General features: G+C 35.1%; 2 protein-coding genes across 3 annotated transcripts; both read right to left on the bottom strand.

The window, feature by feature from the left end:
• Positions 1–12,982: 12,982 nt before the first annotated feature.
• On the bottom strand, positions 12,983–15,572 carry LOC146959136 (omega-6 fatty acid desaturase, endoplasmic reticulum isozyme 1-like). The gene has a single exon (XM_085740664.1). The coding sequence runs from the start codon at positions 14,394–14,396 to the stop codon at positions 13,266–13,268; it is 1,131 nt and encodes a 376-aa protein (XP_085596790.1). The 5' UTR covers positions 14,397–15,572; the 3' UTR covers positions 12,983–13,265.
• Positions 15,573–16,674: 1,102 nt separating this feature from the next.
• On the bottom strand, positions 16,675–24,735 carry LOC146959135 (AMMECR1 family). 2 transcript variants are annotated; one of them, XM_085740663.1, is made up of 5 exons: positions 24,638–24,735; positions 21,336–21,455; positions 20,480–20,594; positions 19,048–19,141; positions 16,675–17,136 (listed from the first exon to the last, which is right to left on the bottom strand). In XM_085740663.1, exons 1-5 carry the CDS (start codon positions 24,655–24,657, stop codon positions 16,934–16,936), a joined length of 552 nt encoding a protein of 183 aa, XP_085596789.1. In that variant the 5' UTR covers positions 24,658–24,735; the 3' UTR covers positions 16,675–16,933. The 2 variants fall into 2 exon arrangements, with proteins under 2 accessions (XP_085596789.1, XP_085596788.1); XM_085740662.1 differs by lacking the exon at positions 24,638–24,735 and adding an exon at positions 22,494–22,698.
• Between the last annotated feature and the right edge of the window lie 440 nt (positions 24,736–25,175).

The following is a 25,175-nucleotide window of genomic DNA, read 5'->3' as shown; positions in this document are numbered from 1 at the left end:
AACAAGGACCACTCTCCGTTAAGGACCCTCCATTGGAGGAAGAAAAATTGAGTCTCTGTTAAAGAACAGACAACTATATAAAGACTCTCTCTCCTGGGTAACTAACGGGTCCAACGTTTAAAAAAGTAATAAAATGTGTACTACTTGGTCCCACTTGCATAAAGAAGTAATAAAATATGAAAATTGTTGTTCACACATTCCATATGGCTGGGACACACATGTAAAATACCCTTTTACCCCCTCGGCAGTTAACTGCCGAGGAATTTGAAATCCGGCTGCAGTTAACTGCCGAGGAATTCCTCGGTAGTTAACTGCCGAGTATTATGTTTCGTCAGATGAAACAGGAAACCTGCTCCCCTACACACTATTTTCATCAACTTCCATATCAAACTCATCCATTCCCCCCAAATCCAATAATTTTTTCCTATCAAATCTTCCCCCAAATGATTCAAGCATCAAGCCTAGGATGATTCAACACACTTTTGACGTAAAAAAATAGGTATTGTGCATTTTATTCGGTTTATTTTTTGGATATGTTACACTGTCATGGTTGGTTTACAACGTCAGTCACGTAACACTGGCATGGGGAATCTCGGTAGTTTACTGCCGAGGAAAACCTCGGTACCTTACTGCCGAGGAAAACCTCGGTAGTTAACTACCGAGGAACACTTGGGAAAAATTTTAAGAACGAAAAAATGGCAGCTACTGCCATTTTTTCCAAATTATTTTTTCTTTGCTTTTTTTTTGTTTTTTTTGTTTTAGTTCATTATGGCATTGATGTTTATGCATTAGTAAGTTGTTAATTTATATTTTTGTGTTGTTTAATTATAGTAATGACCGAGAACGCGGAAGATGTTTCGGGAGAGACAAAACGTAATTTTGTCCAAATTTCCGGTGATGTCAAACCGCCTAAGGTTGAAGTCAAACCAAACATTGATGGAGCTTCCGTCCATGTTGAAGCTTCTAAATATGTTAGCCCCGGTGTCGTCTCACTTCAAGCCCACGAAGTGGACACAGCTAGGTTTTTTTCTGACGACATTAAGTTTCAAGATAGAGAAGAATTGCTTGGGTGGGTACGTTGTCTAGCAAATAAGGCGGGATTTACAATTGTTACACAAAGATCAAGCTTGATCCATCCAATATTGCGCCTAGTGTGTGAAAGGAGTGGAGCTCACAAAGTGCCTAAAAAAAACCGAAGCATGCGACAACGGGCTCAAGAAAATGCGGGTGCTTGTTCATGATTAGTGGATATCAAAGTACGAAAACAAAGGAATGGGGATTGAACATTCTTAATGGAGTTCACAACCATGTCATGGAGCCGGCTTTAGAAGGACACATTCTTGCCGGTAGATTAAAGGAGGATGACAAGAAGATTGTACATGACTTGACCAAGAGCAAGATGCTTCCAAGAAATATTTTGATACACTTGAAGAACAAAAGACCACATTGCATGACAAATGTGAAGCAAGTGTACAATGAACGTCAAAAAATATGGAAGGCAAATAGAGGTGACAAGAAGCCGTTGCAATATCTAATCTCGAAGTTGGAGGAGCACAACTATACTTATTACTCAAGAACACATGGTGAAAGTAATACAATCGAAGATATCTTTTGGGCTCATCCAACATCCGTTAAGTTGTTTAACAATTTTCCAACGGTTTTGGTTATGGACTCCACCTACAAAACCAACTTGTATAAGATGCCAATGTTTGAGGTAGTTGGGGTAACTTCGACCGATTTGACATATTCGGTTGGGTTTAGATTCTTGATGCATGAGAAAGAGGAAAACTTTGTTTGGGTTTTAAAAATGTTGCGTAAACTTCTTACTTCAAAGATGAATATGCCTAAGGTGATTGTTACCGACAGAGATGGGTCTTTGATGAAAGCGGTTGGAATTGTTTTCCCGGAAAGTTATGGTATGAATTGTTACTTTCATGTGCAAGCAAATGTTAAACAAAGGTGCGTCTTAGATTGTAAATATCCTTTGGGAAAAAAGGATGGGAAAGAGGTGAGTAATCGCGATGTTGTCAAGAAGATCATGAGGGCATGGAAAGATATGGTTGAATCGTCCACCCAAGAGTTATATGCAAATGCATTAGTGGAGTTCCAAGATGCTTGTAGTGATTTCCCACCTTTCCTAGCCTATGCCATGACCACCTTGAATGAAGTGAAGGAGAAAATAGTGAGGGTATGGACAGACCGTGTGTTGCATCTTGGTTGTAGATCCACCAATAGGGTAGAATCGGCCCATGCTTTGGTGAAGAAATATTTGGACAATAGTATGGGTGATTTGGGTACTTGTTGGGAGAAAATACATAACATGTTGTTGCTTCAACACACTGCGATACAAACAGCCTTTGGTCAGAGCGTTACCGTGTTGGAACATAGATTCAAAGATGTCACTTTGTACTCCGGCTTAGGTGGTCATGTGTCTAGATATGCTTTGGACAACATTGCTATGGAAGAGTCACGTTGTAGGGAAACGTTGTGCATGAACAAGGAAATATGTGGTTGTGTACAAAGGACATCTTACGGCTTACCATGTGCATGCGAAATTGCAACTAAACTCCTTGAAGAAAAGCCAATTTTATTGGATGAGATACACCACCATTGGCAAAGGTTACGTATGGGAGAAGAAAGTAATGAACTTGGTTTTTCGGTGGATGATGAGTTGAAGGGTATTGTAGAACGTCTCAAGAAACTCCCTTTCCAAATGAAGCTTGAAGTCAAGGAGGCTTTGCGGCAATTGGCATTTCCTGAAACCACCATGATGTCTCCACCACCACAAAAAGCAACAACCAAGGGAGCCAAGAAAAAAGTGGACATTGCGAGGTCTAAAGGAAGAATTACATCCACTAGCCGGATCCCTTCTTCTTGGGAGGTTGTTGATTCCCAAAATCAGGATAGTCAACCGTCACCATCACCAACAACATCATCATATAAAAGGAAAAAAGGTGCTCGTCTTGGTAAAGCACCAATTTCCCCACTTCCACCACCTTCTCGGTATCCAAAGCCTAAGGCTATCCCGGTTATGAGGCCTATTGATTATATGCCACGCTTCATGCTTCCATTTATTGAAAAAGTGGTGGATGTTATTGGCGATGGACATTGTGGATTCCGGGCTATAGCCGAGTTCATGGGCTTAACCGAACAAAATCATCTCATGATTCGTACACATCTTATTCAAGAATTGAAAGATCATAGAGATGATTATGTTGAAGTATTTGCGGGTGAGGATCGTTATAACTACATTTTAAATGGCTTACATCCTCCCGCAAATACAAAAAGTTGTGCACATCTTGTTGATAAGTGGTTGACTTTTCCGGACATGGGGCACATTGTTGCTAATTATTACAAAAGGTGTGTGGTTGTGTTGACAAATCTTGAAGTTGGTAACTCGGAATCTTTTTTTTCCACTAAGAGGGCCACCACCGCCGGGTAAGCAAAAAACTCCCATCATGTGCCTTGGGGTAATTCCTAATCACTTTGTGCTTATTTACTTGAGGAATGGTTGTCCACTACCTCCATCATCTACGGAGTGGCACAATCACAAGAAACAAGATGAGGTGACTTGGGAAGATGAGTATTTGGATCAACATGAGTTGTTCCGAAAGCTCATGGCTATTGAAAGTGGAAACAAACCGCCAAAACCACAAAAGGAATCAAACAAAGCGGCGCCTATTTTGTTGGACACTCCCGAAAAACCAAAGCAACAATTTGAAGTTATTGCGGAAGATGAGGAAGATTTTATGTCACTTGATCTTCTCCAATCACTTGGCCTTTAACAAGGGATTTTTTTGTTGGTGTTAGTCCTTTTTTTTGGTAGAAATTACACCGACGTATATTTTGGGGTCAAAATTGTAATGCCAATTTTTTGTGGCCAATATATAAGTAACATTATGTAATTGATATTGATATATATGATAATATGACTTTTATTGACTTGAAACTAGTGCAATACTTATTTATAGCTTATTAATGTTTACGCATTTGATTTATTCATTATTACATTCCATTTAATTTTGTTCTAATCTATGATTATTTTGTTAAAGCTTTTGTCAAGTGAAACATGTCAGAGGTTGCAAGAATTGAAGGTCGTGTTAGGTATTGCTCGTTTAAAAAGACGGTTAAGGTTATGATAACACCGACGGACTCTATTGATGATTTGAAGACACAACTTAACACTTATTTTGAGCATCTTGGTGAAAATCAATATACACGTCACTTGTCTGCTCTAATGCCAATGATAGACCTAGGAGAAGATAGAGATGAATTCGCATGGAAAACGGCAAGCTATATGCCTTGGATTATTAAAGACGATAGCGACGTCGGATTTATGTTTAGGAATATGGTGGAAAATAATGTATTATATATATATATGTTCGTTCCATATGCAATTGTAATGAATGTAAGTAGGGATTTAATTTAATGATGTGTAATGTGTAATGTGTTGTAATGTGTTGTTTGATTATGGACACTATGTTCCGTTTTGATGAATTTCAAACTTTTGTGTGGTTTGAACCAAATGTCGGTTTGATTTAATTATGGACAAATGTAAAAGATATTGTATTTTTCTTGTTTATGACCGAGTTTCATTGTTGTATAATTTGAATTGCCTATGGAAATGCTCTGGTGAAATTACAAGTCAAAACTGGCCTAAAAACGGCTTGGTAAGGGTTAGCATTAATGCAGAACCTGCTGTCTGCATAAATGCTTTCCTTGGCAGTTAACTACCGAGGCAGTTAACTGCAGCCGGATTTCAAATTCCTCGACAGTTAACTGCCGAGGGGGCAAAAGCGTATTTTACATGTGTGTCCCAGCCTTCTCTAATGTGTGAACAACAATTTTCATAAAATATGTACTACTTGACCCCACTTGCATAAAGAAGTAATAAAATGTGTACTACTTGGTCCCACTTGTAAAAATGAGTAATAGATAAATTATTTTTGTTTAATATGTAAAGATAGTGGGACATATTTAAGTACTTTTCATTGGAGTCCTTATTAGTGTATTGTCATTGGAGTCATTGAGTCCTTAATAGGTACTTTTTTTAAAAAATTATAAATAAGTGATGTGTTACGTGGGGTCCATTTAAGGAGTTCTTGTTAGGGAACTACCATTGTGGATGCTCTAAGGCCCCGTTTGGATAAACAGCTTATGACCCCGTTTGGATAAACAGCTTATATAGATGTTTATAGCATTAGGGCTTATAACATTAGAGCTTACATCATAAGCTCTTATACTTGATAAGCTATTTATGTTTGGATATGTACACTAAAAAGTACTTACATAAATTGAAGTGATTGAATGTGACATTACATAAGCAATTATCGAAATTTTAAATATTTTTAATTTAACAAAAAAATCAAAGAATCGAAGCACAATTATCAAAAAAAAATTTATAAAATTAATCAAGATGTAAAAAACAATATTATAATATATATATATATATATATATATATATATATATATAGTATAATCAATATTCGTACTTAAAAAAATATCAATATTCATATAAAACAAAATTAACATTAGAGGTGTAAATAAACTTATCATATATATACTAGCGAAAAGACGGGCACTCACGTGTCCGTCTTTCCGCTCCTTTTATCGCGCTAATGTTTGAAAATTATGAACGATGTTTTTTTTATGAAATTTTGATTTTGATTAAAACTAAAAAAAAATATAAATGTTTGTTGCTTTCAAGTTATAAAAAATCAAACCAACCATGATTATCTATTTCAACGACACCGACAATAATACAATATAATAAAAAAATATAATCAAAATTCTTTTTTTTAATGACACCAACAACAATTTTATTATAGAAAAAATTGTTTAAGGGTATAATTGGAATGATGAAAAAGTAAGTATAAATATACTCATCTAGTTTGTTACACTTTTTAAATGATAAAGGAAAAAAACAAAAATATATATTTATATCGTGTTTGTTACATTTGTTTTAATATTTAAATTTATTCTTATCTATTTGTTACATGTGTTATTTGTATTGAAAATTGAGAGTATTTTTGGAAAGAAAAATTCAACCAAAAAGTGCTGAAAATGGTAGTTTTCTATATATATATATATATATATATATATATATATATATATATATATATATAGGGTTATGTTACAAGCCACCCTTTGGTGGTGTCTTTTATCAAGTCACACCTTAAGGTGTGATTTTCACTTTTTAGTTATAACTTTGATAAAAGACACCTTCCTAAAAGTAAGTTGGTGTCTTTTCGCAAATGCTCATAGAGTAACTTGATAAAAGACACCTTCATAAAAAGTGTCTTCTATCATAACCCATATATATATATTAGTGTACAGTTTGTTAACAAAAAAAAGAGAAGTTAAGTTTGTTTTTTTTTACTCTGTTTCATTTTGTTACGTAAAAAAAAAATCTTCCTTAAAAAAAAATAATAAGAATTAGTTACGGGTGTTACTTTACTCAGATAAGTATATAGCAATTTTGTTACTCATGCACCGTCAAAGATAACTAACATTATAATTAAAATATATGTTTTGAAAAAGTGGATCCAGAGAGAATCGAAGGAGGTTACATAAATTCATAAGCTCCTTGTTAAGCCGGAGGGTAAGTTGAAAATTTAGGCTTATTAAAATATGACATAAGCAGCTTATGAAACTATGATGAATTCTGCTCTTTACCCAAATGGTTTCACTCATTCCCAAATTAAAAGTCCAAAATGCCCCTACGCAATTTAACATGTGTAGCGTGAGTTAACATGCGCTAGTTATAATAGAAACGTAACTTAACATAGCGTGAGTTAACATGCACTAGTTATAGTAGAAATGTAACTTAAGTCACGCTCCGTGCTGTAATTAGCCAAGGCAGAACCTCATTCTGCCTCATTTTCAACCATGGTTTTATTGAGTTTTACACATTTTTTTTATTGTATTTTGACTGCAATTAGTGCATATAAAACCTATGCACTAAATTATTTTCAATTAGTTCTTTTTAATCTTTTTTATTCTAATTTATTTTATTTACTTTATTGTAATTTATGTTATTTACTATATTCCAAATTATGTTATTTACTTTATTCCAAATCATGTTATTTACTTTATTCCAAATTTTTTTATTTTCTTTATTCTAAATTATTTTGTTTACTTTATTTTAATTTATTTATGCACTTGAAATAAATTTGAAATTATAAAATAAATTCGATTTTATACTAATTCAATTTTTATTCTAATTTATTTATTCATTCAATACAAAAATAGAAAATATATTCGATTTTATTTATTCAATATTTATTTATTTAATACATAAGCATAAACATAAAATAAATGCAAAAATAAATACAAATAGAAAACAAAATTAATAAAAACAACTCTCATTTTATTAATATCATTCAAAGATTACAATAAGCAATACATATATTTGATTCCAATTCACTAATCTACTTAATATTTTTTTACCCTCTTGAGGTAAAAACTTATTTTTACCTTCTTCGGTATATGCCAATAGCTCTTGGGGAAAATAGTGATCCGTCCTGTTGGGGAAAACGACATCAAGATCCCTTGAGTTAAATTTGGTTCCTTTTATACCCCCATGATGATTCTTTTTACCCACGGTAAAAAGATTTTGTGAGTAAAAGGAACCAAACCTAATTTTACCTCAAGGGATGATGTCTTTTTCCCCAACCTAACGGACCACTATTTCCCCCAAAAGCCACTGGTATTTACCTAAAGGAGTATAAGGAGCCTAGAGACTATAGAAGCAAAGAAGAAGAAGAGAAAGAGGGGGAGAGAGTGGGAGGAGATAATGTGAGGAATATAGGAAGTATGTGAGGGTATTTATAGGTAGAAATGAGAACCTAGGTTGTATCTAACATAAATGTGGTAAAAATAAACGTGTGAAAGTGGTAAAAAATGTGTAGATTGAATGTTGAAAACCTGACCAAAGTTAGAAAAACGTTTGTTCTTCACCGGCCAACTATTGTGAGTTAACTGCGTGACTTAAGTCACGCTCATAATACACTAGCGTATGTTAAGTCACGTAACGTGACTTAACAAGTACATAATACACTAGCGCATGTTAAGTTGCGTAGGGGCATTTTGGACTTTTACTTTGGGAATGAGCAAAACTGTTTGGGTAAAGAGCAAAATTCAACTATGATAAGCTATTTTTATTTATTTACTCAAACACCTTTAAAGAGGCTTATGAGAGTAGATAAGCCCACATAAGCTCAAAATAAGCCAATCCAAACGGGGCCTAAGTAATATACTCACCCAAAATTGATTAGAGTAAAATTACTTTTTTTTAATTGTGCTTAACCCTCTTGTCTTACTAGAAGGGGTTAGGAGTAAAAAAAAAAAAAAAATTGGTCAGCAAATAAAGTATGCCAAAAAATTGTTTTGATTTAGATTAATTGCAGCGAATAATTAATAAATCAATTGAATCCAATTATTTGATTATTCTATAGTAAAATTGCTAGTATTTTTTTTAAGGAGTAAAATTACTAGTATTATTAGCTGGATTATGATAAATTTCAAGGTAAGTTTGTGAAATAACTTGTGCAAAAATAATCCGTGCTTCAATTTTAAAAGATTTAAAATTTTCGTTTGTATCCTTTTAAAAAATTAAACAAAAATCTTGTTTACTCTTGCCAGAAGAAACTTATTGGCGTCAACGTTCAAAAATCTTTTGGTTAGCGGACGGCGACAAAAATAGTAAATTTTTCCATTCATCCGCCACAGCAAGGAAAAGGAAGAATACAATTAAGAAACTGCGTGACTCTTTAAGCAACTCGGTCACATCACATGATGATCTTTGTGCCCTTGTTCGTGACTATTTCTCCTCCATTTTCTCCTCTCGACATGGAGACCATCACCCAATTATTTCCTCGGTGCATTCTAGGGTGACAGATGAAGATAATGAGCTACTCACCCATCCTTTCACTGAAGAAGAATTCAAGGAGGCACTATTCAGCATGCATCCAGATAAATCACCCGGTTCTGATGGTCTTAACCGAGCTTTCTTTCAACGGTTTTGGAATGAAATTCATAGCGATGTCTACTCCTTGGCCTTCTCTTGGTTCGACTCTAGTTCTTTACCTGCAGAGCTTAATTTTACAAATATTGTTCTTGCACCTAAGGGGGACAATCCTAAATCAATGAAAGATCTCCGTCCTATATCCTTGTGCAACGTTCTTTACAAAGTTATCTCTAAGGTACTCGCTAACCGCCTTCGCCCCCTTATCAACAAATGGATCTCTCCGGAGCAGCCAGCATTTGTTCACTCCCGTTCCATCATGGACAACGCTTTAACGGCGTTTGAAACTCTTCACCACATGCGATGCAAAAGGAAAGGCAAAATTGGCGAAGTTGCCCTGAAACTAGACATATCAAAAGCCTTCGATAGTGTCAGTTGGTCTTATGTGGAAGCTATCCTTACCAAGATGGGGTTTTGTGCTAAATGGATTTCTTGGATGATGATGTGCATTACTTCCGTCGAATATCATGTTATTTTCAATGGAGACCGCATTGGTCCTATTACCCCACATCGAGGCCTTCGTCAGGGATGCCCTCTCTCACCATACCTCTACATCTTATGTGCAGAAGGGCTATCTTCTATCATAAAAAATTACGAGCTTCAAGGTAAATTACACGGAACCCGTATTTGCCGCTCTGCCCCATCGATAACAATCTTTTATTCGTGGATGACAGCTTTCTTTTTTGCAAAGCTACAATCTCCGAAGCTCAAAATCTGAAGGAAATCCTCTCCCATTATGAACTAGCATCAGGGCAAGCAATCAATTACAGTAAATCTGCTATCGCCTTTAGTACTAACACGCCTTCAGATGTCATTTCGGCCATCTCCTCCTCCTTTGGGGTTTCTAATACCATCGGTTCTGGTAAATACTTAGGCCTTCCCTCTATGGTAGGTCGCAGCAAGAAGGCAATATTCTCTTACCTGAAGGACCGTATCTGGAAAAAAATGCCAATCTTGGAGCGCCCGGTCTCTTTCGCGTGCTGGTAAGGAGGTTCTCATTAAATCAGTTGCTCAAGCAATCCCATCTTATTGTATGGGAGCTTTTCTCCTCCCTACATATCTTTGTGATGAGATTGAAAAAATAATGAATTCCTTTTATTGGGGATCGAAAAAGAATGGCGCTCGTGGAATCAATTGGATGAGGTGGGACAAATTAACTCTTCACAAAAAATTTGGAGGCCTAGGCTTTCGTAATATGGAAGCCTTCAACTTATCCATGCTCGGTAAGCAAAGTTGGAAACTCTTATCTGATTCGTCTTCTCTACTTACTCGTGTCCTCAAAGCCAAATATTTCCCGCGAAGGGATTTCTTGGATGCCCATCTCGGTCATAATCCAAGCTATACATGGAGAAGCCTTTGGAGTACTCAACATCTACTTACTTTGGGGCATAGATGGAAGATTGGTGATGGCTCAAAAATTAATGTGTGGAATATGCCTTGGTTACGCAACTTACCATCTCTCAAACCGTCCACTCCTCCTCCCCGAGATTATGAGGACTTAAAAGTTAGCGACTTGCTGATATCGGGGTCAACCTATTGGAACCACAACCTCGTGCATTCTCTTTTTAATCATGTTGATGTTGCTGCCATTCTCTCCACTCCTCTCTACAATAGACAATGAGAAGACTCTCGCATCTAGAAGGCAACAAATGACGGTTCCTATTCTGTTAAATCAGCTTACCGTATCTGCATTGAAATACTTCATGAATCTCTACAGGTGCAAAATTCCACTCATTGGAAGCTCCTTTGGCACCTCCATGTCCCCCCCGCGTACGTGCCTTTCTTTGGCGTGCAGCTCATCAATGTTTACCTATGAGGGACAACCTCTCCAAACGGAACGTTCCTTGCTCTGAAACATGTGTTTCTTGTGACCTTTTGGCTGAAACTCATATGCACTTATTCTTTATCTACCACAAATCTGTTGCATGTTGGAACCTCATTGGTGTTAACAATATCATCCGCGAACTGCTACCTAACGCAGACAATTTCCAAAAATTACTTTTTGATTTTTTTAGCAGGCTAACCGACCAGCAAAGACATTTAGCAGCTATGACACTTTGGAGTTTGTGGAAGAGTCGCAACCTGTTGCTTTGGGAGAATACGAACACCACTCCCACTCTCATCGTCACCCGTGCTCAAGAGGTCCTCCATGAATGGAGTTGTATGCAAAAAATCAAAAACCCACAACACCATGAGGAACAAATACATATTTGGACAAAACCTCGACAAGGTTGGATCAAATGTAATGTCGATGCTGCCATCTTCAATTCTAATACGATCATGGGTTACGGAATATGTTTCAGAAACTCCACAGGCAATTTTCTACTTGGTAATTCCGATTTCAACTACTCCTCTGCCACTGTTTTGGAAGCTGAAGCTATTGGTCTTTTGGAATCCATCAAAATGGCAATCTCCAAAGCCTTTAACCATGTCATTTTCGAAACAGACAGCGAGATTTTGGTTGACTTACTAAAATCCACCAATCCTCCAATCAATGAAATTAGTGAATTAGTTTCTGAATGTAAAACTTTGTTACTTAGTAATTCCGACTATGTAGTGTCGTTTGTTAGGAGGCAAGCTAATAAAGTAGCTCACAGCATCGCTAGAGCTGCTTTATCTCACCCTAGCCTCCATGTCTTTCGTGAAGTACCTACTACTTTGTACTCACTAATTTTGAATGAAATGCAGTAAATTTATCTTTGCTAAAAAAAATTAAACAAAAATATTCTCTGTTGGAATAAATTTTAAGATCTTTTTTTAAGGAAATTTTAAGATATTATAATTTTGTTTTTCCTTATAATATTATCTGATTATTTTATTTGAGTAAACAATTTAATGTGATCTGATAGTTCAATTAACTGTATTTTTTTAGGGGTCAATTTACAATATTTGAACTTGAGATATTTACTATGAAAATAAAATTCCTCATTATTTTTCCTCAAAAAAAAAATCCTCATTATTTGAACTAAAAGCCGTTGATTTTATGTGTTACAAAATATTTTAAATTGTAGCATTTTTTCATTGAAAAATTTGTACACTTATATCTTATCAATGCAATATACTTTTATAAAAAAGAAATCAATATAATATACTTTTTATAAAAATATATTATATTTTCTTTTTAGCTTAACTAGAACTCTCGAGGCACCTCATATACAGTTATAACTGCAATATATATATATATATATATGAATATTAGCTTAAAAAGAAATCAATATATATATGAATATTAGTTATAACTGCAATTTTTCCTGAAAAAAAGTTTTTTTTTTGAAGAGCCTTAAAAAAAAGTTATAACCGCAATTTTAACTCAACTAGTAAAAATATCGAAATTTTCAAACTGGACATCGTGATATTGGGTTTGAACTTGAGCGTCTCCACTTATGTCATGAGTTTTTAAATATGAGCTTTCTATAACTATTATCATTTTGCTTATCTACTTAAAGAAAATATAAACTTAATCATAAAAAGTATGTGCAGTCAAATTCAGAAACTTATAAAAGATAACAATTTAAAGTGCTGCTTAACAATATTAACTATTGATCTGGCACCGGTCCTCAGGATACATATTCATTTTTATAAATAACACCCAAAATGGAAACCTCAAAGTATTGCCATGAAGTCATTTCAAGTTTTATTTTTGAGAATAAAAAGAGTTAAAAGATTAAAGGACAAACAAACTAAAATCCAAGAAGAAGAACAACGGTCACAAAGGAAAGTGGGAGAAACATAGGAGCTGCATCAAATATCCTACAACCCAAATCAAAGGAAAGCCCTAAATTTGTCATGGTATCAACCACTTGTTTTCACCAACCACTTCCAATTAACACATAAAAATTATCACTAATACTAATAACCACAAGACTCTTTCCACATAACTAATACTATTATTTTAACATTAACCATGACTACAAGCAACTTTTTTCATATACCATTAAGTAATTAAGTAATACATTGTTCATAACATGGATAAATCCACTTGTTTATTTAGATTTTTAATTAAGTGATACAATACAAACATGATTTTCAACTCTCACTTTATGGTCTTCCATGCATGTTCTTTAATTCATCAAAACTTGTTCTTGTACCAATAAACACCCTTTTGGTTTTTCATAATATTAAGTAATACATTGTTCACAACATGGATAAATCCACTTATTTGGTTTTTTAATTAAGTTATACAATACAAGCTAGACAGGATTTTCAAGTCTCGCATCATGATCCATGCATACTTTATTCATCAAAACTTGTTCTTGTACCAATAAACACCCTTTTGAGATGTTCCTTCATCTGGCTCCACGTAGAGACACTCTTTTGCTTCTCTCCACAATGCCTTATAAAATGGTGTATCATCAAATTGGTAATACTCACCCAATATAGGCTTCATTGCATTGGTTGCTTCCATCGCATGGTAATGTGGCATTGTGGAAAAGATATGATGAGCCACATGAGTATCAGTGATGTGATGAAACACTTTGTTTAAAATCCCATAATCTCTATCCACAGTTGCCAAAGCTCCTCTCAACCAATCCCATTCCTTTGAATCATAATGAGGCAAAGAAAAATGTGTATGCTGCAAATAAGTTATTGTTACAAGAAAACCATTCACAATAAGCAATGGCACAAAATACACATATATCAACCAAACAAACCCTTTTAAAGATGCAATAAAGTAGAGCAAATAAGTAGCAGCTAAAACAGCTGCAACAGAAACAGAAACTTGAAGTCTTTCCCTCTTAGAATATATTGGAGCATAAGGGTGATAGTGACTCGCGAATCGATCATAAGGTCTACCAGAAACATTGAAGGCTAAGTATAAGGGCCATCCTAATGTGAGTGTGATAAGAAGAGTTAAAGCTCTTCCCAGTGGATTGTTTAAGTATTTACTATACCATCCAACATTTGATTTAGGTTTTGGAACAAAAACTTCGTCGCGTTCGAGAGAAGCTGTGTTCGAATGGTGTCGGCGATGACTGATTTTCCATGAGAAATATGGGACTAAAAGTGAAGTATGAAGTATGAAACCAACAAGATCATCAAGCCATTGATAGTTACTAAATGCATGGTGGCCACATTCATGAGCTATCACCCAAACACCAGTGAGAATGCAACCTTGGAGAACCCAATAGATAGGCCAAAGGATGAAGGGAAAAGGGAGAGGGAAGGAGTGGAAGTAAGTAGTGGAAATGTAGAGAACGGAGGCTATTGAAAGGTCAAAAACTACATAGGAGAATGATAAGAGGATGGAACGTTCAAAGCAATGTGGTGGAATGGATTTCTTCAACTGGCCAACCGTGAATGGTGGCTTTGTGTGTGGAACTCTTGAGAGAGGATTGGGTTTAGAAGCAGTGACATGGCCTCCAGCTCCCATTGTTTCTTTAGCAGCTAGCCAGGTCTTGTATCAAAGTAGTATGAATGAGTTGGTTCAGGTGAGGAGTGTCTAATATAATTCTTAAATTTTGGGTTGGGTCTAACTCAACCCTTCAAAATTGATTGTAAGGTGAGAGATTTTCCCACTTATAAACACATTTTCATAACATATCTCACCAAACGTGAAACTCTTCCTTTCTCACTCCAAGGACAAGACATCTAAATTATGACCGGAGTGGCTCGATTTTTGTAGGACTTTACTCAATTCTACAAAATCAGTTTATAAGGTGAGAGTTTTCTCTCTTTAAGCCGGTAAAATTTCTCTCTCTTAGATTATTTTTCCTTAAGCAGAAAATTTGTTGTGTTTATGACATTGCAAATTAACCAAGCCCAAACATTAACAACTATCAACCATTACTCGTCCAACAAAACCTTTGACTCTGATATCACTTGTTAAAGATGTGTGATGAGAGAAAGCTCAAAAAATTAAATGGAGAGAAATTGTTATTAATGAGTTGAAGTAATGTAATAGACCGTAAGAAGTGGATTCTCGGTTGGTCACCACATCTCCACCCAAAACTTTGAAACAATAATTACATAAATTTTGCATTTATATAGTTTTTAACATTGAAGACATCGTCAACCATTGTAGAAATTCATTATTTCCACTTTTAATTTTACAAAAGAGGGGGAAAATCATAAATGTAAATGCATAATCCAATTAAAAATCATTTTCCCCCTTCATTTAACAAGAATGCATCTAGGTCCCCAAAGGATTAGCCAAGTAAATTGAATTGGAACACTGGAAGATTATTATTGTGTGTGAGGTCTACTGCTAACATTCTCCTTCCCCTAACAAATTAACAAAAAATAATTAAGGACCACAGTGAATCTAATAAGATTAACAAAAAACAAGAGTGAATCTAATAAGATTCGGTGATGTTCACTACCAATATATGGAAACAAACAAGGACCACAGTGCACAAAACATCAAGATTAACCACTACACTGTCGTGCTGCAATTTTGAAAGACGTTGCTGTGTCACAAACTCTCATGCACAGATCACTAAATAGCTGTAAGGGAATGGTTTTATGGTCCACTGGTTTAGTATACGTGTTTGCGAGGCTAACATGCAAAACCAAACAAATGACAAGAAAAACACAAGGCAGTGAGGGACAATGTGATTATGATTTCTTTCTGACAGACCAATTTTATAAAACTGCCATTAAAACCAATGTGCTCTGTTTCATGATCGAATGATAGTGGCCACACTCATCATATAGAGATATTTCATCCTAATTTTAACATATACTACTAGACAGTAAACAATACATAACATGCAAGCAAAGCAGCTGTGGTGCTTTGAACTGTATTCACTTTTCGGTGATCTTAGATTCCATGGAAACTAAAAACCAGTCTCAACAAGTAACGTGCTTTGAACTGTATTCACTTTTCGGTGATCTTAGATTCCATGGAAACTAAAAACCAGTCTCAACAAGTAACAAAGGTGAAAATAACAAGAGAAAATACCTATCGATGTTGACACAGATGGTTAGATTTTCTACTCGTATCCGTCGGTGGGACTTACATGAATGAAGTGTACAAGAAGTTGAAAGAGTTAAAAGTAACTGATAAATGAGAAAATACCAACGGAAAAACCATTATATATTACTTACATTGTTCACACAAAAAAATTACCAGAAAGTAATTAATAAAAATGAACAAGGAATCTTCAGACATTCGAGAGATTAATTGAATTGAATAGGTACGCCAAAAGGGATGAAATAATTAATTAGGTGTGTGTATTTATTTTATCAATTGGATTAGTTAAAGCAAACCAACAAACTAATCCGGAGGCTAACGTATCAAAAAATTAAGACATGCGACAACTTATTTTACTGTCCGAAAATAAATCATGATTATTGGAGTGGAAAAACTAAAAACTGTATATAGGTTCAGTTTGAAAATCGATAGTGGTAAGAAAACCAATCGTTCATCGCTAGCTCCAGATTTCAGAAAGAATAACCCTAAAAACGACAATTAAATGGCTATTATTAGGTTGGGAGTACACGTGCATTGATTTCTCTAAGTACACCAGTGATCCCCATTTTGATTTATCATGCACTTCTTTATCTAATTGTCAATCCTGATCATCATATAATCTAATAATAATCATGAATTCATGATTCACTACCAAGAGGAATTGAAATTCCAGCTATAGACGTCTCGACTGAGAGATATTTAAATTCCAATTTTCACCAAGACTGACATCAAATGGTTTAACAATGTTGCAGCTTTCCCAAGCTATTACTGAATTGATTGATACATACAAATATTACAAAGTACGTTCAAAGAATCTGAGTTCAGTATAATTAATTTCTTCAAAATCAAATGAATTTGAAGAATGTAAAAAACAGGCACCACTGACAGTAGTTTAGTTAAGAAAACAAATTCGCATGTTCTTTTTCTTTTGGCAATTCTATTCCTTCTTTTGCCATCAAAGTTATGCAAGCATTAGAAATTGTCTGGAAAAATTACTAGCCAGGCAACTTAACTCCAACAATGGATGGAGCTTCACCTCTTGTCTCTTTCACGTATGAAACATATTCACCATAGTGCATAGTAAATAAGGTGCTTTGGTATCTGGTTAGCTTTATGCTTTTCCTGAGTATATCGGTGATTCTACTATTGCAGCCTGCTTTACGTATCAAAGAATCAATGGCCTCTAATAAAGTCCAACCTGAAACCCAAACAATCATGGATAAGAAAAGGATGCACAATGGTCACCCACCCACCCATTTTTCACCGCAAATAATTAGGAATAGGGAAGAGCATACAAATTAGTGCAAGATCCTAGGGCTTTGTTTGGGAGTTTGGAAGGGGCGGGGGCTTTGAAGGGTGGGAAATAGAGGGGGAAATGGAGAATCTTACACATTTTTTGAAAGAGTATTTTGTTAGAGATTGATAAATTAATGGCTATGATTAATATACTTTTAATTTTAAGAATATTTAAAAACATAGTTTAAATTTGAAGAATTCATATAAACTCTCCAAAACCCTCCTCCAATGCAATTTTTTAGTTCCCCCAAATGAGGAGGATTTTGTATTATGAAGAAAAACGAACCCCCCAAAGCCCTCCCAATGACCTCTATTTCTTCCACTTGCTCCTTCCCTTTTTTCCAAAGCTCTCCCCTCCCTTCCCCTCCAAACTCGCAAACAAAGCCTAAATATTTTAATTGATTAGATCTATTTATAAAAGTTATTTTTTGAGGACTTCCAGCAAATAAAGGATATAGAGCAGTGCATATATTCTACCTGTCTGGTCTGATAAATTCAGAATTGTCTGATAACGTTAATTTTCTAATCACAGCAGTACATTACATTCCCAGCTCGTGCAGATTCAAACTATTCCCATAAATCTAATATTTGTTTCCCAAGTTCTATTTTCCTATAGCATATACGCTACCTGTCTGGTCTGATCAAGTTCAATTATTGCTCTTTTTTTACATAGCTCTACAACTGAATATCAAGGACCAAATTGCATTATTGCATTATAAACCCTAAAATACAAGAAAGCCGTGTCAACAACTATAGGTCAATTTCAAACATTGTTGCAATATTTTGGTTAGTTTATAGAGTAGTCTTGAATTTTAAATCTCAGGTTTTCTGAAACTGGCTGTGATGCTTCCTTGCAATTTAGCCTTAACAAATATATTAGTTTTAACTACTAGGAAAGGAAAAATGCTAAACTTTCACCTTTGGCAAAAGTTATGTAAGTAAAGAGATCCCGAAAAGATCAAATAAATTTGCTAAAAAACTTGTGGAGACTAAACAGCTATTTCTATATGGAACAATTGGTTTGCGCTTTTTGGACACTATTAGGTCTGTGTTTCTACTTTGGAACATAGATGATTCGGTATAAAGGTATCATCAAAATCATGAATGTAAAAAATTTGTAGAAACATGTACTTTGCATTTTATGCAGTCCCTTGTGCACTTGGTTGGAGCATTAGCGATTCAAGGGTGTGCTACTACTCGGCAACATTTTACAATTACCATTGCTTCCAGTCCAGAGACCTATGAAGCACGGACACAGACACGGGCATTGAAGACGACACCGATAATTATTTGAGAAAATGACATAATTTTGTGTAATCATAGGTGTCGTGTCGGTGCTTCATAGCCAGAGACCCAGGGACTGCAGGTAAGTACGAACTGGTAGATTAATGATAAGAAGTGACCTCAACTATTAGGTATAGTGTCATTAGCCAAGAGTACACAGGAATTGCCCTCTGCTGCTCAACTTGCTATGAGATAGGAAAAGGATAGGATAGAATCAATGGCTTCTAAATTCTAATCGATGTTCTGCTAATTTGATGTTTCAAAGGTGCTACCATCTATAGATATGACATGAATATAGTTTGCGTGGCTGCTCTAAATTTATGATTTCTTTAGTTCACTGCTATAGTTTCCAGTTCTAAGATTTTAATTACATTTTATCCTCCTTACACATCTACTTTACCTTTTTGTTCATAATGAATTTTCTGTTACAATTAAAAACAAAATACTTATGACAACTTTGTATGCACGCATTATTTACTAACTTGACTTCCCAAATGTTAAACAATGATTAGTGGTGAACATAGATTACCTTCATGAGCAGCCACTTCAGGCAGGTATGTGGCACTTCGCCTGGTGTTATAGTCAGGATCAGAAAATTCAATAATTATACCATGTTTTCCTACCTGCAAGAAAGAAACAAGCAGAATCTTAATGTGCGAAAGACAGTGTAAAGAATTTAAAACAAAACCATAGCAAAACCCATGAAAACCAAGAGTCTTCTCCCTGTCCATTTCCTAAATTACGGACTTCACCACATCCATCTCAAAGTTATGAGTAGGATTATTCTCAAAAGCAATATACAAATCAAATCTTCCAAAACAGGGTCAGAAAAATAATTCAAAAAGTAAGTTCCATGTGATTGATACTAGATCTAGCCTTACCTTCCAGATCCAATTGTTAAGTTAATCTATGTTTCGGAAGGGGAGTTTTGTTTTACTATAAGGCAACATTTTCATCTAGATTAAATTTAAATAACACGAGTCATGCTAGAGTTAGCATGAAATGTAAGCTTCGATAATGAACATTAGTGTGAATGAATGACATGATATATGATACTTTAATTCTACTTGTTTTATGACAAGTGAGTTAGATTAGAGAGAGACAAATAATGAAAACAAGAGATAAGCCGTAAGAATTTAGAAAAACTCAAGCTCAAATCAGTGGTAAAAAATCTTTTGGAAAAATGCAAAATTTAACTTTAGAACATAAAGCATTTCGAGTAAGAACCACAACCTCCAAATCTTAAAGGCTAACAGCACAGAACCATTAGCTTTAGATTGTTTTCACATACAAGATAATAAAATAAGTTATGATGTTTAATTAGGAGGAGTTGGCTATATGGATCAAATGATACCATAATGTCCTATAGTAAATTGCATCTAAAGTAAAAATGGAAGAGTTTGTATTTTAAATTTAAAAAAGAAAGCCTGGTACTTGGGGTCCAAATAAGGGTCAGCAAGTCAGGTCCATTGTGGATCTATAGTATGCAACGTTACTTACAAGTTTCTATTTTAAATTAAAAAAGACAACCTGGTACTGGGGTCCAGATAAGGGGCAGGTCCATTGTGGATCTATAGTAGGCAACCTTACTTTACATTTTTAAGAGGTTGATTCCCCATCTTATTTTAAAAAAAAAAATTGGAATATAAAGAAAATAAGAACAGCAGAATAGAGCAAAGCAAGTTATATGTGATCTCCCAGATGTTGAAAAAGAATTGGGAGAGCAATAATCCCTAAACAATAAAGAAAATACAATTGCTTTTATGTTTTGCTACCATTATAAATGCTTGGCCACCATAGCAGTCCTTTACCCCATCCTCTAAAATAGATAAAGACGAAAATAATTGACCCCCGTAGCTAAATTGAACAGGGAATAGTAGACTACTATAGGTTAAATAACATTTCTGCATTCATTTTCTGTCCAACAACCAGACCAAATAAATTAGTAATTTAGTACATACCTCCCAATCAAGGTAATCATTAGCAGTTTCATAGTCAGTAAGAATAGAGACAGTGCACTCCAAAAGAGGAAGCTCCCTGGCCTCTATAGGTGGAAACCTACGGTCTCTTAGAGCGCTGCAAGATAAGGGGGACATGGATGAGTAAGGGATATACAGATTTGAGGCTACTCAAAGGTAGAGTATAGAAAGCTTACGGTTAAATTACACTTGCCTGGAAATTTTCCAGGAGAAAAGGGCATATGATATCTCACTACCACAATGAACCCTTATACTCAAAGTTCCATTGTATGTAAGATAAAAAGAGGTATGCATGTATTCATGGTAAATCATATGTAATCTCGCAGTTTGAACCTAATAATAAGTAATAGTATATAAGTATCCAAGCACCAAGCACTTGGGGAACCTTCACTTAAAAGCTGGCTATCAAGGGAGAATAATCAAGCCACTTAAATGCTCCACTGAGCCTCTCATATTATTTGATGTGGGGCTTGGCCACCCCATAATACCCAAGTCCCTATCATAGCACTGCCCCGGGAAGCCGACATCCAGGTGGCAGCACTCTACGCCGCATTACTCAGCCTTAAGGGTCAGCCCATCTGTAGGTAGACCTTTGCTAACCACCGACAACAAAGGTCTGAAACTAATTACCCAATCACATGGAAAACTCTCCCTTAAAATACCTAACAATGGGGGAGAACGAAGCCCCCTAAAATACTCCACCGATCATCTCAAAATACTCTCTGGGACTTGGGTACCCTATATACCCAAATTCTTATCATAAACATGTTGATTAATTTCACTACAAGAAGGTGCCTTTTTAATGAATCGTCCTTCAATTAGTAACGCATCAACACACCTAGTCAGCGCATAATCTCTGAAGCCATTGATCAAGCCACGTGCTTCTAGAGAACCAATGCATCCACGAAGACGAGGCTCTCCTCCATTTACCACTTTCTTCCAAGTAACAAACAATGGGCTGAAACAAAGCAAAATTACTTCAAAAAAAATGTTATAGTACTCAAATATAAATTATAACTTGATCAGAGTACAAAAAATTTTGTTCACAAGACCTTTTAAGAACTAGAACATGAAATAAATACTCATTCCAAGTTTCCAACAATAAAAAGGCAATGTTACAATCGAACATAAAGCACAGACATGTATCAAAGGAAAGACACTGATAGAAATTCTAGTAGAATGCAAAGTTCACTAATCCAACAGTTGAATCAAATTCTAGATCTCTACAACACTTTACAGTACTTCCAACTATGCAACAAAATATCTTGTAATTGAACTTAGCTTTGCAAGGTGTAACACCCAGCTGCTCATCAAGTTGACAGTTACATCAGAAATAGAATCTAAAATTAAACCATAACATAGCAATCAATTACCACCCAAAAACTGAACATTTCTTGCTCCACTCTAAATATCCATTTTTACTATTACCAAACAATAAAATGCCAGTACTCAGTCCCTGTGAGCATAGCTAATGCATTGAAATATGTAGGGGCCAGTGTTTGAACCCCAGATTCCCCACTTATTCACTTCACCTTAAGGGTGAAATCCAAATCACTAGGCTACCTGAAACAAAAAATATATATGCCGGTACTCAATTAATAGGAAACATTACTACATGATCACTTCACCCCAGGTTGGATAAACAACTTAATTTGCAGCATTTATTATAAGTTATTTCCATTACGAAAAATAAAATAAAGTTAAACGGTTTTCGTGTAAGCTATAGGCTACTTTCTATCATGAAGAGTTTATAGAAATAAGCTGAAAACAGCTTATGAATAAGCTGTTTTTATAAGTTCTTCCATACAGACTCACAAGTGCTTATGTCAATATATAACTCAAATCTGCCAATCCAAAGAGGCCCTTATTTTCTCACAATACACAAAAGGGAAAAATCAATAGAAATTTCATCAAAATCGCAAAAATTAATTAAACAATAACCCATCATACAGTTAAAGGGAATATGAAGAGAGAGAGAGAGAGAGGGAGAGATTACTGTTGACCGTCGTCGAAGGAAGGAGTGGGAGGTTGGTCGCCATTATAGTGAGCAACGAGTGTGTCGAAACAGTAAACAACCATTTCCTTGTTTGCCGTCACCATTTTTAATTATTTTCTTGTAAATTAATTTGGGAATTACTACTACTAAGAACAGATTTTCAGAGCCTCGTTGAATCCAAATTCTGAATGAATCGATTCCAATCAAGAGAGATTTTGGGAGTTGGAACCCTATATACTAAAATTGACTCACTTTAAACTTTCTCCTTTTTTCTTTCTCTGTTCGGTGGGGATAATTCTGTTTGGTTCATCAAAGAGAATGGGAAAGAAAAGATTTTAATGAAGGGGGAGGAGATGAGATACTTTGATTAAATCCATGTTTGGTTGAAAAGAGTAGAGGAATGAAAAAGGAATAATTTTAATCAAATACCACTTCAATTGGTAAAGACATCACGTATTTATTATAAATAGGAGTGGAACTCGTGAATTTTGCTCAATTGATAAAGATATTGTATTATTATAAAGAGGAGTCGGGTTCGAACTATATACCCCTTCACTTATTCGTATTCACAAGTTTAATTTAAGCCACTAAACTATTTGGAAAAAAAAAATGATTAAACAGAAGAAATTTAACGTGAGTGACATGATTGTGTGAAACGGACCGTAACAAAAACACGAGTGGCATGATTATGTAAAACTTTGTGGAGACGATTTTACTTACCACTTTATTACTTGGAAACGGTTTGGTGCACTTGCCAAATTTAGTCATCATACTATATAGAATATACTTTTTATCATACAAAGTCAACTATTTCTATTCTTGTTACATTTATCTTCTCCAATGATCATTATAAATGGTTGTTGATTGTATTAGTATTTCACAAGAAAACTTTTAGTTGTAGCAAGGATGAGTCATTTTATCTTCATGTGTTATACAATGTTTATTATCTCCATTATAGCACTTGAGTTTTATGGAGATGTGAAACAGTGTATGTATGTATAATTCGTAGCTAAGTGTGCACCATTTTTTTCTCTTTTATATTTAATAAAAAAAAAATGTTTACTTGTAGTTCGTGAGATAGATTAATCAAAGACAAACATTAGGGGTAGATTGCTACGCATACTGGTCAGATGGAGGTCTAATATGGAAAGGCAACAACATAACAAAAGAAAAAGACTGGTGTGGTGGTGATAAAGTCATGAACTTTCCAGGGGGTGACAGAGGAAAGATGGAAGTCCTTCGGCCAATTCCAGACGGAGACTTCGAGCTGATTCCCTTTGGAGATGACCCAACCAAATGCTTCAAGCTGGGCAAGGGAATCCCCGAGCTCGCTCGTGCTCAGCCGATAGCCTGTCTGAGGGAGAATGTTGATATATTCACATGGAGCGCAGCCGACATGTGGGCGATAGTGAAAGATGGGGAGAGATTGTAAGGTGGGCTTATGATGAAAGGCGAGTCAAGGGATGGTGGGAATACAATAGAAAAAGTGGTGGGTGGGTGAAAAATGAATGTGGTTGTGGAATATGGGGTTACGGTTTAAAGACGGGTAGCTTTGGAAACAACATAGAATATTCAGATGGTGAAAATGAGGCTAACAGTGAAAATGTAATGGTGGTGAAAATGTCATTGGCTTTCAGGGTGGTGGGAGGGGGGGCAAAGGTGGAAAAGTCATACGATTTCTTGTTGGAGGAGAGAGGGGTGGAGATGGAAAATGGGGTGACTCTTAGGAATGCGATTCAAGCATAAAAAAACTTGCGTTAAAAAGTAGACGCGTATACATCTATGATGTATTTGTGCTGGCACAATCTCCAATGTTGTAGTAAATGTAAAACAAAGAATGGACCTTATAGTTTTAACATGAAACGATAATGATAATAAAATCAATGTTATATATAAACATCAATTTATGTAACTCTCTTAGAATGTCCCGCATACTTAAACATACACTAGACTTAGAGTATGCTAATTGTTTTCATACGTGTTTTGTAATCATCAAAACTTAAGGGCTTATGTTCTTTAACCAATTTTGATCTAACAATAGCAATGCAATAAAACATGTATTTTTCTAGTTTCACAAGAAATTCTTAGTCATAACAAGGATAAAATATCTCCTAAGGCAAATGTTGTTTTTTACGAATACTTACCACACGAAACACATGAGCATGTTTTTCTAATGTGTATCTACACCTACTGCCCCCTTCTTGATTTCTTTCAAACAATAACATCCACACGTGATAAAGAAAATATAAGCTTATTCTTGTATTTCTTGCAAGTGGCCCTTCGTAAAAAATAGCATTTCTCATCTCCAAATATAACCCGTCAATGACTCGATAAGTGTTTATGACCCATTATCCTTGCAATCAGTTGGTCAAACATTATATTTTGTATATTTTCTATTGTACAATCGATTGATAAATATGCCAAAATGTATCCCTTCAATAATTCGATAGGTGTTGATGACTCAATATCCTCACAATCAGCTAGCCGGACATTATATTTGATGTAATTTTTTTGGTGAAATATCAAATATATTTTATTGTGCTGTATATTTTATAAAAATTGGTTATCCTATTGTTATTATTTGGTTTTATCCTGTCCATTGATCATTATAAATAGGTGTCGATTGTATCCATATTTCACAAGAAACTTTTAATTGTAACCAGGATGAAAACTAAATATTTT

Source organism: Medicago sativa, chromosome 1 (assembly GCF_051527215.1).
Source record: "Medicago sativa cultivar Bolivia chromosome 1, Bolivia_mono, whole genome shotgun sequence".
Classification (NCBI taxonomy): domain Eukaryota; kingdom Viridiplantae; phylum Streptophyta; class Magnoliopsida; order Fabales; family Fabaceae; genus Medicago; species Medicago sativa.
The sequence above is the reverse complement of the archived record's forward strand: the minus strand, read 5'-3'. Positions and strand labels throughout refer to the sequence as shown.